This window comes from Papaver somniferum, chromosome 7, assembly GCF_003573695.1.
Source record: "Papaver somniferum cultivar HN1 chromosome 7, ASM357369v1, whole genome shotgun sequence".
In the NCBI taxonomy this organism is placed as follows: domain Eukaryota; kingdom Viridiplantae; phylum Streptophyta; class Magnoliopsida; order Ranunculales; family Papaveraceae; genus Papaver; species Papaver somniferum.
Window position 1 is genome coordinate 100,465,847 of NC_039364.1, and position 16,812 is coordinate 100,482,658.

The window sequence follows — 16,812 nt, forward strand, 5'->3', positions numbered from 1 at the left end:
AGTTTCACATTTGTTGTGATCCATATTGAGTTTTACGATCATACAGTTTTTCCTTTTAACTGTATCAATTTGATAATCTAAAAGAGATCTTAATCAACCGATTGAAGGTCGGGTAGCAATGATCTTCTCAAAGGAAGGAATAAGTAGCAATAACAAAATTTTGTTAAGGGATTCACATGCCTTGGCTAATAACCGGTTGTAGGACGATATTACTTATCACACTTCTATTTTCTCACTATCTCACACTTGGAGAGCCTTCTTTTTTTTGATAAAACTTAAACTGCAGTGGATCTGAAGCTAATAATTTGGAGATATGTTTCTCTTATAAAATTCTATGTTCCTACAAAAAATGAGCACATTTGGAAACATATAACACCACCATTTACTACTTTGAAAATCAGCCGTTGAAAAATCAACGAATTTGCAACCGTTAAAATTAAGATTGGTGGATTGTGAGGTTTGGTATTTCAGAATGTACTAAAGTACTCATTTTTAGTAGCAAGAGAATAGATCTCCAAAATATTAGCTTCAAATCCGTTGCCGATTACGTTTTATTAGGAAAAAAAAGACCCCAAGTGTGAGAAAGTATAAAAATAGAAGTGTGAGTGGATCCTCCTTTATATATTAACAATAATGGGTGAACATGGTAATTACCAAAATACAATAAGATCACTTTATCTGTATCATCTTTTGGGTTTTCCTTTATTGGTTAGACAAAAAAGCTAACAGAAATGAGAATGATTTTGAGTTAGAGATTAGATTTGAAAAAGACGCCTAAAGCCTAAAGTGTTAGATAGTGTGAATAGATGTTTCCTCCGTATATTAACCATAATGGGTAAACCTGCTAATTACCAAAAAATAGTAGGATCACTTTATCTTTTTTACCTTTTAGTTATTTTTTTATTCAAAAGCAGAAATCTGTTTTCACCCATTCCATAATATCTGCAAGGATAAGAAGAATATAAGTCTCAAAAACATTCTCATTTTCTCCATCTTTTTCGGCTAATGAATGGGCTACACTAACAGACTTACAAAACTAATAACTATTACTAGTGAATTTGTTTTTAAGTTAGTCTTTGTTAGGATATTCATTATCCAACGTTGTATATGCTTAGGATGATTTGTGTAATGCTAATACATTACACAAATCTATGTACAAAAACTCGACATTTAGATCACATGTATTGGCAAACTGTTTTTTCTAACCGTTTCAAGGTGAGAATTGGCATTATTCATTGATGTCAGATAGCTTACGGCTAATGTGGAAATGGCCCGTTGATATCATGGGGAAATTTCCTAGTCGCTAAACAAATATGCGTGGTCCTTGCAAAGTGATGGAATTTGGGCGGCCACAGGCTCAGCATCATGAATGAGAGACTGAGAGTGCTGCTGGTAGTTGAATGTATTGAATCCTTGAAGTCGATGAGTCTATATCAGCACAGATCTCTCCCTCTCTGCGTATCACTTAGAAGTTAGAACCATATACCACGATATTAATATAACGGGCCCTAAAGATGGCATCTTTAGCAGGATAAGAATTCAGTTGAGATAAGAGTTATGACAAAAATGACTTGTACATATCATATTTATGGTGGGAGTTGATTACTTCATCGATTAGAAGATTTCTAGCACTTGTGGATGAATATGATGACCCCATAATTTGCTCTGCCCCTAAAATGCATATATTAAGCCACACATGACCCAACAGAGCGCAACTCTCTGGTTTGAAAGTTGAAACGAAAATTTTATGTTGGTTCAAAACGGATTAATTATGGTGTCTCTGGCACTTGTAAACTGCATAATTTTCAGATGCATATGCGAACTCTAGCACATTCGCAATTCCCATAATTTTCAGATGCATATAAAATGGTGGTGCTAATTACCATAGACAGCCATTTTTAGTTTATCACGGTTAGCAGTTTCATTTCAAAACAGCTCATCATTACTTGCTTAGACAAATCATAAGCTGATCACCTCATCATGTGTGTAAAACAAGGTTCAACTCTACATGTTAAAAATTTGTATTAATGACTTGTCTAGTTCTAAAACTTGATTTCAGATCCGATTCATGAATTTCTATTCTGTTGATCCAGACAATCTCACATCATTTCTGTCCTTGAGTGAAAACAAACAATCAATGAAGAGAAAAATGTTGAACAATTATTACTCAGTACTCACGTGAAGTAAGCTTTTAGTGTACCATGTTCTGGCACACATCCCTATTCTGTACATCTTGGATCCTACAGTCTTACAACTAGTTACAATTGTTAATGTTTTTCTACATCTTCCTCATTCTGTATATGTGTAGTATCAATGAAACTCATCTGTAAACCTACAGTTTTGAAATGTGGAGTCATCTTCCTTTGGATGCCATAGCAAAGATCTTCTCCTTCCTTTTACTAGACTCGTTAGCTTGTGCTGCATCAGTATGTAAGCAATGGCAAACTTGTGCCCCAACTTAAGTCAATACTCGCGAAACCGGGTGTCATTCTTTATGGTTCTTAGGTATGCCGTTACGGAACCGTGGATTCTTTTGTTACATATACAATCCGACTCTTGTGCGTTGGTACGTGCTTTCTCTCGAGTTCATTCGTTTCCCAATACTACCCATTGCACCAATTGGCAGTCTCATCTTGTATACATCTGCCACTCTATCAGCAATTCAGCTGGCTATTTGCAATCCACTCACTAAACAGAACTGGCTACTTCCTCCCCTGATTGCTTCCAGAATCAACCCCGCAGTGGGCGTAATTGGGATGGATTCAAGTGAACATATGAGCTTTCGGATTTTCGTCGCTGGGGGGATGTCGTGTAACAGTTCATATGAACCTACGTTGGAAATGTACGATTCGAATATAGGACGTTGGCAGAGTTTAGGTTCAATGCCAATTGAATTTGCAGTGAGAACAACAATTTGGACTCCAAATGAGAGTGTATACTCTAAAGGGATTTTGTACTGGATCACATCGGCTCGAGTCTATAAAGTGATGAGCTACAAATTAGAATCCAGGATGTGGAAGGAACTGAATGTACCAATGGCAAATCAGTTAGAATTTGCGAGTTTAGTGTGTCGAAAAGGGTTGCTAGTGCTCGTTGGTGGCACGTGCAAAGGAGATGCATGGATATGGGAACTTGGTGTAGAAGATAAATGGGTCTTGGTCCAAAGAGTTCCAAGTTTATTAGGAAAGAAGTTTTGGGGGTCTGAAGGAAGATGGGGAAAGACTAAATGTGTTGGAAGTGATGAAGCTGTTTACCTGTACAGAGAATTTGGGTCTCAAATGTTGGTCTGGAGAGAATCTTCAGAGAAGGGTAGATGGGAATGGTTCTGGATTGATGGATGTGGCTTCATCAAGGGTGAAAAAGTGTTGAAGATTCCCATCAAAGGAATGCTATTTCAACCAAGTTTAAATCCATCTCTCTTTACGTTGTAGTATTTCTTTTGTAAAGAAATCTGTGCTATTTCCTATTGTTGTATTCTACTAATCGGGCACTTAAATTGGTTTATGCCAGCAGGGTAACATATATATATTCTCTTGTAAGCTAAATAGCTAATACTAGTTGGTGCACTTTCAAAGTAATGACTTGAGAAAACTTATGCAGGAAGTGTAACTTTCCAAGTAAAAGCTGGCAAAGCTTCAAAAGATAAGTGGGAAATCCGACAAATGTTTGATACTCTTTCTTGCAGGGGTGAAGGCAAGAACCATAATTAGAGCTTTGATGCTTTGATAAAGCACAGCAACTGTGGGAGCATGTATTTCAATGGCCAATGGGATAAGAGGAGCAAGTACTAGTAAACAGTGTAGGCAGAGTTTGAGGTTTTGTTGCACTGCTAGTCTGTATAATTTTTCATTGTTTTCTTCGAAGAAATGGAAACTAATATTTTAGCAGCCTAGTAAAATATCAAGTACCAACTGAAATTGACTTCATGAGAAAGAAAAATAGCCATGACACTAGATTTGGAGACGAATAACACCTTAAGTAATTACCATTGGCTTTTCATATCAAGAGGTAGAATATAAGATTAATGCCTTCCGTGGAACAGTTAAATTCAAGATGAGCTACCATATACAAACCAAGTAAGCATGACAGGATGCTTGGAAGTTAACACAAAATCAGTATACAAGTTTAAGACTTGAGATAAACTAGACAAACCTGGACAGGTGTTGACAAAACCTCACAGCTATCTTAATTTGTAGATAATAAACAAGCTGGCATTGATTTCGGATCGAGCTCCAAACAGCCACGCAAACCCCCGTATTTAGCTTCTGTCAGCTGGAAAGCAGGAACTTGATGGGAAAATCTAAACAATTCAATCCATGGAACACCCATAGTGCAATTAAATCCTGCTTCTGTTTTAGCCCGGAATACTGTCTTAAAACCAGCGACCTGTTCCAAAACCATCACTATTATCCAACAATCATACACCATTTGAACTTCCACCATATCGTACTTGCAGTTATTCAAATCGGAACATGTCCAGTCAGACTTGCAGTTTCTGTATAATGCCCATACCTCCCCTTTCTTTGGGTATATATCGTACATGTTTTCCTTATTGGTCGATACTCCAATTGATAAATGAGAGAAAGAAGCGGTATCACTGAAAACATATGTCTTCCCAGCTGTAAACGTTCCACAGCATATGGGGATTTTCTTGTCAAGCCACTGAATCACACCCTTTGGTAGGTTGCATGCTTCCAGCATATTTATTCCCATTTTGAAATCTGGGGATAATTCAACACTATTTATCTGAGCATAGTGTTTGGGCAAGCCATCCAACTCGCTATTAAGAGCCCATATCTGACCAAGCTGAAACTTGTCATGAGATCTGTCATTTTCGAAGTTATAAAATTCTGCCGCCGGAACTCTGCAAACGTCCACCAAAGGCTGTGACATGTTCACTTCCAAACCATCTGCACCCATCTCCTTAAAATCAGCCCCAAACTTCAAAGCTTCATTTGTACCATCTGAACCACAGGAGTTCTTGTCCAAAGAAAAGGGAGCACTTTCCTCACTTCGCTTCTTCTTATTGTCTTCACACAATGACTTTGCAAAGCAGCCCCCACCTTTTGAATTCCTTCCATCTGCAGTAACCTTATCCTCGAGATATTTTCTCTTCTTTGGAGAATAAGAATCTTCCCTTTCCTGAGATCTGCAAGAGGCTGTTGTGGCATTGATGGTTCCAGCATTAACATTTACATCAACCGGATCAAAAACTTCATCAAAGTTACCATTAGCTATACCATTGACAGACTCAGTATTTACATTTACGTCAACCAGATGAGAAACTTCATCAAGGTTACCATTAGTTGTAGCATTGATGGTCTCAACACTTACTTTCACGTCATCGGAACTGGAAATTACATCAAGGGTACTAGGCAAGGAAGCAGGATCAAGTTCAAAGTAACCTTCAGGTACATCTTTCCGTTCATTACCAGTTGTTCTAAATGAAGGAACCATGTGCGAAAATCTGAGAAGCTCATTGGGTAGTACTTGAAAGGAACCCACTCCACAATTTTTGCGTGGCTTGAACAGGCTTACAAACCCTTCAATCTTATCCAAGTACCCTACGCTAGCACCAGATTCCTTGTTATAATCGGATAGCACTTCTGCATATTCATACTCGTACGTCCTATGGTTGCCAACATCAGAGTTCCAGTTGTTGTTCCACTTGAATAGAGCCCATATTTCACCTTTTCTGGGATATATGTTAAAAATATCTTGAGTAATGCTGCCCATTTCCCAAGAAACCTTATGAGAGAACTTACCAACATCGCTGGTGGCACTTTTCTCATTTTCTTTGAACTTACCACAAGCAATGGGCAAACCTTTTCTGATCCAAACCCTCACATCTTGGTCTTCAGGTACAGGATCTAACCAAGTAGTCTCCACCTTGAAATCAGGTGACTCAACTTTATCAATAAAAGCATAAAATCTAGGCATGTCATCTTTATTATCATAAGTGGCCCACAAATCCCCAACTCTAAAGCATTCTTCTGCCCTACTTAGGTCAAAGTCATGGAAATCTGCAGCAGGAATGTCAAGGATCTCACTATCATATTCGGCTTTAAGTCCCGAAGCTGCTAATTCAGTTTCACTAGCAGTTATAGGACTTTCACTAGTACTATCATCTGTCAGCGCCGTTTGTCTGATCTCCTTAAATTCATCAGCTACGTCGTCATTTGCAACGGTAACACTCGCAATCTCCAAACAACAACCTGTTGAATCTTTTCCCTTTTTCATTCCCGAACCTGCTTCCTCTTTCACGCCGCTTTTAGCTTTTCCTTCAACCCCTAATAAATTTTCTATAGTTTCAATAGTTCCCTGCAATTTCATAGTACAAGAAACTTTATTAATCTTGCAGTCTAACTCGAGCTTCTTATCATGTATATCACAAGCCTCCTGACTCGAGCAATTCTCATCTTCCTTAGGCGTTTCTTCAGGATCCGCATCATAAGCAACAAACAGTTTTTTGCAATTTGTGCATATCATTTCTGTGTTTTCAACGTCTCTATAATCAAGAAACCATAAGTTACAAAAAGGGCATGTAGTCCACAACATGGGTTCACAGACACCACCAGACTCAGGCTGAGTCTTTGCTGTTGGTTCTTCTTTCGGTTGCTGTTCACTATTCATGGTTGCGATTTGTTCAGTACTCGCTAAATTTCCAGCTAGATCATCCTTTATAGAATTTTTTCTAACATAAGTATTCTTAATACACTGTTTCTCGGACTGATTTCGTGAACAAATTTTCAAAACTGAATCCATTATTATAGACTAAAGAGAAACCCTAGAATTGACCCGAAAAAAATCGAAAAAAAAAGGGAAAAACCCTAATAAGAGAGAATACACAGAAGATTTGATTGGAAGAAATTAACATGAAAAAGAGAATAGAAGATCAGAAGATTGAACTTACGTATTCTTTTTTTTTCTTCAAGAGAATGAGGTTAGCCCTAGATTGTTTTGGTGGTAAACTGGAGTCCTCGACTAACTTACTGCTTCCCGCGCTTTTGAGTCTTGAGAGCGGGATCTATTGGTTTTTCTGAGAGGGAGTTATTATTAGTGGGAATTATATAAATGACCCTCTTTTTCACGGGCTTCACAATTACCCCTGTGAAGCAACAAATATACCCTCTCCATCCAAAGTCCATCAGGGGTCAACTAAGAATTTTGCGAGATTACATAATTACCCTTTGTATATATTTATTATTCTAAAACCAAAAAACAGTTGATCAACGGAAAGAAAAACGAGAGAGAGAAGTGTTCTTCCGTCAGCTGAATTTAGGAGAAAAAAAGATTCGAAAATTTTTCTGTTAAATCTATAGATTCAATCACTAGAAAATCATCATCTTCTTCTTCTACTGAATCTCTTTTCATCAACATCGTTCGTATATATTAATCTCAGATCTGAAAACAATTTGTTCATCAACAACAGAATCAACCGAAAATTCTCGATCTGTTTTTCTGCAACAAATTGGTAATGGTGATTCGTGATTGAAGATGAGTATAAGTTTATTTTATATTTGCATGTTCGATTTGTAGTATCTTAATCTTCAGTTTTTTTTGTATTTTCTGTTGCAGAGATCGAGATTTTTGAAGCTTGATTATGTGTGTTTGATTCTACTCGATTGATTGGTTCATTTACATATTATTTGAATTCGAGATCGTTATTCATCTCTTAAACAGATATTCTTCAATTCTTCAATATCAAATCCCCGGTTCTTTTATTTTTGAATTTATGTTGTTTTATTTAGATCGGCTCATGATTCAATGTTAGGTTTATAATTCATGAGTTTTAGCTTCAATGTACTTTGCATTAAACAGTTCTCGTTTTGAATTATTTTGGAGAATTTCATAGTGTTGATGAATTAGTAGGAGAATTATTTGGATAATACTGATTGTTGAAGAATTATTTTTGAGTATACTGAATGTTGATCAATCAATTAGAATTTGTAGATTAGAAGTTATTTTTGGTATGATTAGAAGTTAGAAGTTAGTATAATGAATAAGAAGTTTCAAGTTAGTGTTGATAATATCAGTTTACATATCTAACGTTCGACATTGAATATATCTTTCACGAGCGGGCGCAGCCCCCGAGTGATGTGCGACGTAATTTGAATTTGTAGCTTAGATTAGGTTTAGGATTTTTCTTATGGTTTGCAGTGAATTCTTTAATATGGAGCATGTATGTTCATGTAGTAATTCATGTTGTAGGTTCACATTTGCATCGATTACATAATAATGCGATGCGAAGTAACATATATGATGCTGTTTATGCTGTTTTTTGGTAGCAAAATCCTTGTTGTTGACATAGATTTTTCATTGTTGTTGACATATATGATGCTGTTTATGCTGTTTTTTGGTAGCAAAATCCTTGTTGTTGACATAGATTTTTCATTGTTGACACTTCAAATTTGCACAATATCCAGATTATTTATATCAACATTGGTGTTGATGCAGGTTTGTTGGATCAACTTTCATTTGTTGATGCAAATAACCTGGATAAATTTCTGATTATGGTTGTTGATAGTTGTTTTATTGGATCAACATTGGTTGTTGATGCAGGTTTATTGGATCAACTTTCATTGTTGATGCAATAACCTGGTCAATTTTCTTATTATGGTTGTTGATGCAGGTTTATTTGGATCGACTTTCATTGTTGATGCAATAACCTGGTCAATTTTCTGATCATGGTTGTTGATAGATGTTTTTTTATTCGATCAACATTGGTTGTTGACAGATTATGGTGTCAACATTGGTTTGTTGATCTTATGTTTTTTTTTTTTTATGTTTGATTAGTTTTGTTGTTCTGTTATGATTGTTGCAGGCCAAAGATGGCTGTTGCAGAGTTCACTTTATCCAATTTGACCATATCGCATGCTGTTTTGGAATCTACTACTCTCAGCGAGATGATTAGTTTGGTCAAACAATACTTGCCTTATATCCCTGAAGACCTCGTACTTTTTGGTTACACTGTAGATGAAATTTCACATGTGATTAATCATGATCTGGAGTTGAGGTTTTTCATTCACTACTGCATCTCGAAAGGGATTGATGTGTTGAAGTTTAACATCCAGTTTAAGATTTGTGTTGATTTTTTTCCTCCTTCTTCTTCTGTTGGTCCTTCTTCATCATCATCGAGTTGTGTTTCAAATAATGAGGTGGCCGTTGTAGAAGATTTGACGGATGATTCATCTTTGATCAAAAGGGTCCCCAAGAAGTCAGATGCTTGAGCCAACATATTAACCGGGGTTTTTAAAAGTAAAAACGATTGTCGTGATACTTTTAAGAAGTATGAATTTCATAGTGGTTACAAAACTGAACTTCGTAAGAGTGACAAGAAACGTTACTCTGTGCGGTGTAAGAACTATACGAGTGAAAATTGTAAGCGGAGGTTTCATGCTTCTCTCGTTGACAAAACTAATGGTGTGTTTCAGTGCAAGAAGTTTCACGTAGATCACTCATGTGATTTAGTTTCTTCTGATCCGACAAAGGTCAGGATGACGAAGTCTTTTATGAAGGATATCTTAATAGATGAATTTCGAGCATCAAAGAAGAAGAAGACTGCATCTGATGTCAAAGATTTGGTCCATCTGGAATATGGTATTGATTTCTCGTATAGTCAGGCATACCATGGTTTACAGTTCACTAAAGAGTCTCTTTGGGGTGATGACATCAAGTCCTATTCAGACTTTGTCTGGTATAAGGAATCAATTGAGCGTTATAATCCTGAAAGCGTCGTCAAGTTTGAGTATGATGGTGTAACGAAGCAGTTCCAGAGGTTTTTTGTTGCTTTCGAAGCTTCCATTACTGGTTTCAATAAGTACTGTCATCCAATGTTATTTATTGATTGTACTTTTCTCACTAGGAAGTATAAGGGAGGTCTTATGGTTGCTTGCGGAAAAACTGGTAACCAATGTATGATTTTTAATGTTTTTTCTGTTTTTTAATTATTAAGTGTTTCAACTTTTGTTCTTGAATCACACAATATAACCTGATATGTCCCTAGATTTCAATTATATGGATCACATAAATTTTTGTTCATCCCATAATTACTTTTGTTGATCTCATAATTCCAGTTGTTGATCCCATTTTTTTGTATCAACTTTTGTTGTTGGTCCATATATTTCAATTGTTGATCCCATAATTTCAATTGTTGATTCCATAAGTTCTGTTGTTGATCCCATAATTGTTTGATTACATAATTTTTTGTTGTTGATCCCATAATTCTTGTTGTTGATCCCATAATTTTTGTTGCTCACACCCATAAATTGTTCATGGGTCACTTTTTAAATCTTTGGTTCTTCTTGTATTTTGTAGAGATTTATCCAGTTGCATTTGGAATCGTACCTTGCGAGAATTGTGAGAGTTGGGAATGGTTCTTAACCAATTTGAAGGGTATTATCAGTGAAGATCGTCCATTGACCATCATATCAGACCGTGGAGCTGGCCTTTTGAAGCATGTCCCTATTATCTTCCCAAAGGCTTACCATTCGTACTGTTTGTACCACATGAAAGGGAATATTCCGGTTCCAAAGGGCAAGAGCAGGCAAACTGCTGTGAAGTTGTTTGAAGAGTGCTACACTGCGTTAACAAAGGAGAAATTCTATGTTGCTGCCAAGAGTATGAGCAATCTAAAGCTGGATTAAGTGATTGATTGGATGGTGAAGATTTCATTCCAGAATTGGGTTGCTCATACGTTTCTAGGAGAAAGGTATGGTGAGAACACATCTAACATTGCAGAGAGTTTTAACAGTGTGATCAAGCATGATAAGCGTCTTCCAGCACTTGAGCTTATCGAATGTATTCGTGCTAAGGTAATGGAGCAGAACTACAAGAGGTTGGTGGAGTCTAGTAAGTGGACTTCAAATCTTACTCCCCGGATGCAGGCTAGGCTCAACAAGAGGGTGACCGACTTCCGTTTTTACAAGTTCCGTAGATCAAGTGATAGAGTTTTTGAGATCATTTCTCCTATTAGAAAGCACACAGTCGACTTGGATGCTAAGACATGCACTTGCAATTGGTGGCAGAAGCATAGTTTCCCTTACACCCATTCGATGAAAGCTATGTTGCAGATTGGGCCAGACGAACCTTACAAGCATATCATTCTGTATTATACCACCGATTACTATAGAGGTCTGTATGCTCGTCCTATCTATCTTATCCCCGATAGTGAGAGGCCGCCAAAAATTAATGAGGAAGGTTATGTTTTGCCTCCCAATGGTGGTCGAGAGTCAGCTGGAAGGCCAACTACTTCAAGGTACAGGGGTTCTCGAGAGAAAGTTCGCAGGAAAAGGAAGTGTGGTCAGTGTGGGAGACTTGGCTTCCACAACCGTCGTAGATGTCGCAGAGCTCCGTTGGCTCCTCGTGCACCAGTATTTCGCAGGGAGTCTAATTCCAGGATGATCAACATTTTGAGGAGGATGTTGTTATGAAGTTTTAGTGAATGATTTACTATTTTTCTGAACTTCTTTTTTACCTTTTTATGCTAGTTCTTGAATGATCAACATGGATGTTATTTATTTTTATGCTTTTCCTATATTTTCTTGTTGATTTGTTGTGTTTTTAATTACATACATTTTGTTTTATTTGTTTATTATGAATGTTATTCTTGTCAGTTTATGTCAGTTTGCAGGTTCCAGGTTTACTTGTTTTTTTACAGGAAAAAGTACTATGTAAACAGTATCAACATATCAATGTTGATCCAAGTCATGTGATCAACTTCCATTGTTGATCCTTACTGAAAAGAAAAAGTACTATGTAAACAGTATCAACATATTAATGTTGATCCAAGTCATGGCATGTAGTGATTTCACTACAATTGGTATGCAGAAACAACCCTTGAAGAATTAAGATGAGAATTAGAAGAATAAGATGAGAGGAAGTTAGGGTTGAGGAGAGAACAAATTCACAGAGAAACAATTTCCTTAACTTGTTGAAAAACAACAATAGCCACAAGACAAGTATATGGAGGAGACTTGTCCTGCCAGCGTGTGGCTCGCACGCCTTACAACTAACTCACTAACCAAACTAAGTAGCATACGCCAATTACTAAGGGCACCTCCAACAAACAGGTAAGCCCATAACACTCAAGAACAAGGGAATGACAATTTCCCTATACTTCACAAGTTGCTTTCATCAATTGTGCTTTCATCAATTGTGTGTCTTCCCAAGTTGATTCAGTATCAGTCAAATCTTTCCATTTCACCAGCACTTGAGCTATCACTTGCTGATTCTTAACAACATTTCTGGTAGCAATGACCTGGTCTGGTGTCATATGAAGCTGTCCCTTGCCATCAGTTGTGGGTAGAAAAGTCTGAGCTACAATTTTTGCTCCCAACTTTGGCTTCAGTTGTGATACATGAAATGTAGGGTGGATTTTAGATCCAACTGGCAGCTTAAGTTGATAAGCCACAGCTCCTACCTTAGCAGTAATTTGGTATGGACCAAAAAATTTAGCAGCCAGTTTCAGATTTCTTCTCAGTTGCACTGTTGTCTGCCTATAAGGCTGTAACCTCAAGTATAACCAATCTCCAACATTGAAGGATCTCTCAGTTCTCTTCTTGTCTGCTTGTTGCTTGATTCTGTGTTGAGCAGATTCCAAGGCTTCCTTGAGAACTTGATCCATTTCTTGCCTCTGATGTAGATAGTCCTCAACTGCAGCATGGATGCCTGCTTGAGAAGAGAGGATACCAAACTGAGGAGGAGCATAGCCGTATAGAGCTTCAAATTGAGTCAACTTCAAGCTTGTGTGATATGTAGTATTAAACCACCATTCAGCTAAGGGTAACCAAGTGACCCAATTAGTAGGTCTTGAGCTATTCATACATCTCAGATAAGACTCCAAACAAGCATTGATTCTTTCTGTTTGCCCATATTTCTGGGGATGGTATGCAGTACTTAGGTGCAGTGAAGTTCCTACCTTTGCAAACAGTACTTGCCAAAAATTACTGATGAATATACTGTCCCTGTCAGACATAATGGACTTGGGCATGCCATGTAATTTGAAGATGGTATCCAAGAATCTGGTAGCTACAGAGGAGGTTGTATATGGGTGGCTGAGTGCAATGAAATGACTGTATTTGGTTAACCTGTCTACCACTACCAAAGTGACTTCCCTTCCTTCAGACTTTGGCAGCCCTGTGATGAAATCCATGCATATGTGCTCCCAAGCTTGGTTTGGAATAGGTAGTGGCTGTAGAAGACCAGCTGGAGAAGTGTTGAAACCCTTATGTTGTTGGCAAACATCACACTCTCTGACATAAGTAAGGATATGATGTTTCATTCCTACCCAATAAAAATAAAGTTTTGCCTTTTGATAAGTTGCTTATCCCCCTGAATGTCCCCCCATTGGAGATGAGTGCAGGGCTTCTAGAACTGTCCTTATCAAGTCACCAGTTTGGGAAATATATATTATTTTCTTATACCTCAAAATCCCTTGCTGGTAAGTAAATTCTCTTGCCTCTTGGCCCTTGGTGGTTAGTTCAGGTATCCATTTTTGAGTTAAGTCATCATTAATGTAGCTTTCTTGAATTCCTTGTAACCAAGATGGTTGTACTTGAGTCAGTGCTTGACAAGAGCTATCATCTCCCATTTTCACTCTAGATAGTGCATCAACTACTAAGTTATCAACTCCCTTTCTGTATTTAAGTTCATAAGTGTAGTCTAGGAGCTTAGAGAGCCACTTTTGTTGTAACACTGAATGAATTCTCTGTTCCATAAAATATTTAATACTCTGGTGGTCTGTGTATATGGTGAACTTATTGCCCAGTAGATAAGTTCTCCATCTTGAGACAGCTAACACAATGGCCATCATTTCCTTTTCATAAGTAGACATAGCCAAGAATCTGCTTCCCATACCTTTGCTAAAGAAGGCTATTGGTCTCTTGTCTTGCATCAGGGCAGCTCCCACTCCAACATCACAAGCATCTGTTGCCACTTCAAATGGTTTTGAGAAGTCTGGTAAGTCCAATACAGGAGTGGTGGCGACTGCTTCCCTTAATCTCTGAAAAGCTGACTCTGCTGACTCACTCCACTGAAATTGGTTTTTCTTAAGTAACTCAGTTAAGGGCTTGCAAAATGAGACTATAATCCTTAAGAAATTTCCTGTAATACCCTGTAAGACCAAAAACCCTCTGAGATCTCTAAGAGTGGTTGGTACTGTCCACCTTACCATGCAAGCAATCTTCTCAGGGTCAGCTGCTACTCCTTCACCAGATATGATATTCCCTAAATAGTCAGTCTGTCACTTCCCAAAGGAACATTTGTTGAGCTTGGAAAACAAGGAATGCTGCTTGAGTAACTCCAAGGTAATGGTTAAGTTTTTAATGTGAGTTTCCATGTCAGGGCTATAGATGAGGATATCATCAAAGAACACTAGGATGAATTTTCTTAAATAAGGTTGAAATATATCATTCATCAAGGTCTGAAAACTGGCTGGGGCATTTGTAAGCCCAAATGGCATTACTAAAAACTCATAGTGTCCCTGGTGAGTTTTGAATGTTGTTTTGTGTATATCAGCTGGAACAACCCTTATCTGGTGATATCCAGCTCTCAAATCTATCTTAGAAAACACCTTTGCACCCTTCAACTCATCAAGAAGCTCATAAATGACATGTATTGGGTATTTGTTCTTGATTGTAAGCTCATTGAGCCTCCTATAATCCACACGAAACCTCCCGCTTCCATATTTTTTCTTGACCAACAATATTGGGGATGAGAAGGGGCTATGACTGGGCCTGATCACACCAGTAGCTAACATTTCCTGGACTAATTTCTCCACCACATCCTTCTGAATGTAAGGGATCCTGTAAGGTCTTTGGTTAGGTGGGGTTGAAAGTGGCTGTAATGGTATATGGTGGTCATGACTTCTGGTAGGGGGTAGGTGAATTGGATCTTGAAAGATGGGTTTAAAAGAGTCTAAAAGAGGTTGTAAGGAAGGGGGTGTTAAAGTCTGTTTTTCTTCCCCAGTGATGGAGAATAACTGCCCCACTATGCCATGCTTGTGCTTCCTCCTGTACCTTTCATACTCTTTCCCTGTCATGAGTGAAATGCTAGCTGACTCGGTAATTCCTTGCAAGACTACATTCTTCCCTTTTGAGCTAAAAGATACAGTTAACTTCTTGAAGTCAAATTTTATTGGACTGATTCCCTTCATCCAATCAACACCAAGTACCATGTCACACCCTCCTAAAGGAAGTATTCTCATGTCAAACTGGAATTTATTGCTTTGCATTTCCCACTGAAATCTTGGACACTTGGAAGAACTTACTAACTTGTTTCCATCTTCCACAGCTACTTGGAATTTAGCAGTTGGCTCAACTAGACAGCCACTCAATCTTGCAATTTCAGGGTCTAGGAAACTGTGTGTGCTTCCACTGTCCACCAAAATGGTGATAGGGTGCTTGTTTAGTGTTAGACCATGAATTTTAATGGTGCTTGGGAAAGTATTACCTGACAAGGCATGAACAAATATCTCCACATCCTCTTCTACCACTTCTTTTATTAAGGGAGTATTAGAGGGTGAATCTTCTTCAGACATAATTGGTTCCTCTTCATCAGCCACCAACATGAATAATTGTTTTCTTTGACATTTGTGACCCAACTTGAATTCTTCATCACAATTGCAGCATAATCCTTTATCCTTCCTTGCCTTCATTTCTGCATAAGTGAGTCTTCTTATAGGAGGAAACTTTGGACTAGTAAGAACTGTTCCTCTAGGTGAAGGAGATGTAGATTTTGGGCTCTGCACTGTAATTCTGTGGCACTGTGGAATGTACATGGGTGGTGGTATATTGATCTTGGCCTTCTTGTTGGCACTGTCAAGAAGTAGCTCCTGCATTCTTTCCAAGTAGATAGCCTTCTCCAAGGTGGCTTGGGAAAACAATTGCACTGCAATCCTAAATTCTTCCTTCATCCCACTAATAAAGCTTGAGGTGAAGTATTCTTCAGTAAGGTGCCCGTTCTTAGCCAACATTATTGCTTTGAGTTCCTCAAATATTTCTTGGTACTCAGACACAGTACCATCTTGGATCAGTTTATTAAACTCCCCAACTATGTCATCATGTCCCAACTCTTGGAAACGAGAAAAAGTATCCTTCATAAATGTTTCCCACCTAATGACATTCTTTCCTACTTGGTAATCCTGAAACCATACATCTGTTTTTCCTTCTAAATACATGGAAGCTACATGTACCTTTTGTTCCTCATTCATTTGATGCAATTAAAAATATTTGGTACACTTCCTGACCCAAGATCTAGGATTAACCCCATCAAATTTAGGAAAATCAACCTTAATCTTATGTGTATGAGCAAAATTAGAATTCTCACCATTCAGCAGAGGACCAACAGTTCGCTCCTGGGTGTTATGAACCACCGGATTGTTGAGGATTGGTCCCCCAGTTCGGTTGGATTGTTCCTTGAATTCCTCCATTAACTTCCTAGATTCTGTTTTAAACAGATCCATCATAGTTGTGAGCAGCAGCGGAGAAGGAGAATCTTGCTTTGCTTTGATTTCTAACACCTCCTTTGCCAGATTCTCATTAGACTGTATGACTGAGGTTAGCTATTTAGTAAGAGCTTCAAATTCAGCTTTACTAACCATTGTTTTAGGTCACTCAGAATCGAGTGCTCTGACACCAATTGTAGTGATTTCACTACAATTGATATGCAGAAACAACCCTTGAAGAATTAAGATGAGAATTAGAAGAATAAGATGAGAGGAAGTTAGGGTTGAGGAGAGAACAGATTCACAGACAAACAATTTCCTTAACTGGTTGAAAAATAATAATAGCCACAAGACAAGTATATGGAGGA

The 16,812-nt window shown here is 37.9% G+C and overlaps 3 protein-coding genes and 1 pseudogene across 3 annotated transcripts; 2 read left to right on the forward strand and 2 right to left on the reverse strand.

The window, feature by feature from the left end:
• Nucleotides 1-2,345: 2,345 nt before the first annotated feature.
• Nucleotides 2,346-3,431, forward strand: LOC113294987 (annotated as a pseudogene).
• A 566-nt stretch (nucleotides 3,432-3,997) lies between these two features.
• On the reverse strand, nucleotides 3,998-7,012 carry LOC113297970. Its single transcript, XM_026546596.1, has 2 exons — nucleotides 6,914-7,012; nucleotides 3,998-6,321 (listed from the first exon to the last, which is right to left on the reverse strand). Exon 2 carries the CDS (start codon nucleotides 6,238-6,240, stop codon nucleotides 4,186-4,188), a length of 2,055 nt encoding a protein of 684 aa, XP_026402381.1. The 5' UTR covers nucleotides 6,241-6,321; nucleotides 6,914-7,012; the 3' UTR covers nucleotides 3,998-4,185.
• A 3,646-nt stretch (nucleotides 7,013-10,658) lies between these two features.
• On the forward strand, nucleotides 10,659-11,432 carry LOC113294989. The gene has a single exon (XM_026543351.1). The coding sequence runs from the start codon at nucleotides 10,659-10,661 to the stop codon at nucleotides 11,430-11,432; it is 774 nt and encodes a 257-aa protein (XP_026399136.1).
• Nucleotides 11,433-13,324: 1,892 nt separating this feature from the next.
• Nucleotides 13,325-16,462, reverse strand: LOC113294990. The gene is made up of 3 exons (XM_026543352.1): nucleotides 16,247-16,462; nucleotides 14,465-16,141; nucleotides 13,325-14,239 (listed from the first exon to the last, which is right to left on the reverse strand). Exons 1-3 carry the CDS (start codon nucleotides 16,460-16,462, stop codon nucleotides 13,325-13,327), a joined length of 2,808 nt encoding a protein of 935 aa, XP_026399137.1.
• Nucleotides 16,463-16,812: the final 350 nt, after the last annotated feature.

What these genes read in the sequence shown, in the direction of transcription:
- LOC113294989 (XM_026543351.1), top strand. Translation starts at nt 10,659, where the DNA reads ATGGTGAAGATTTCATTCCAGAATTGGGTTGCTCATACGTTTCTAGGA.
- LOC113294990 (XM_026543352.1), bottom strand. Translation starts at nt 16,462, where the DNA reads ATGGATCTGTTTAAAACAGAATCTAGGAAGTTAATGGAGGAATTCAAG. An exon ending in GGGTTAATCCTAGATCTTGG is followed by an intron (nt 16,142 to 16,246) that starts GTCAGGAAGTGT and finishes GTATGGTTTCAG; the next exon opens with GATTACCAAGTAGGAAAGAA. An exon ending in AGGGACACTATGAGTTTTTA is followed by an intron (nt 14,240 to 14,464) that starts GTAATGCCATTT and finishes GGGAAGTGACAG; the next exon opens with ACTGACTATTTAGGGAATAT.
- LOC113297970 (XM_026546596.1), bottom strand. Translation starts at nt 6,240, where the DNA reads ATGAAAAAGGGAAAAGATTCAACAGGTTGTTGTTTGGAGATTGCGAGT.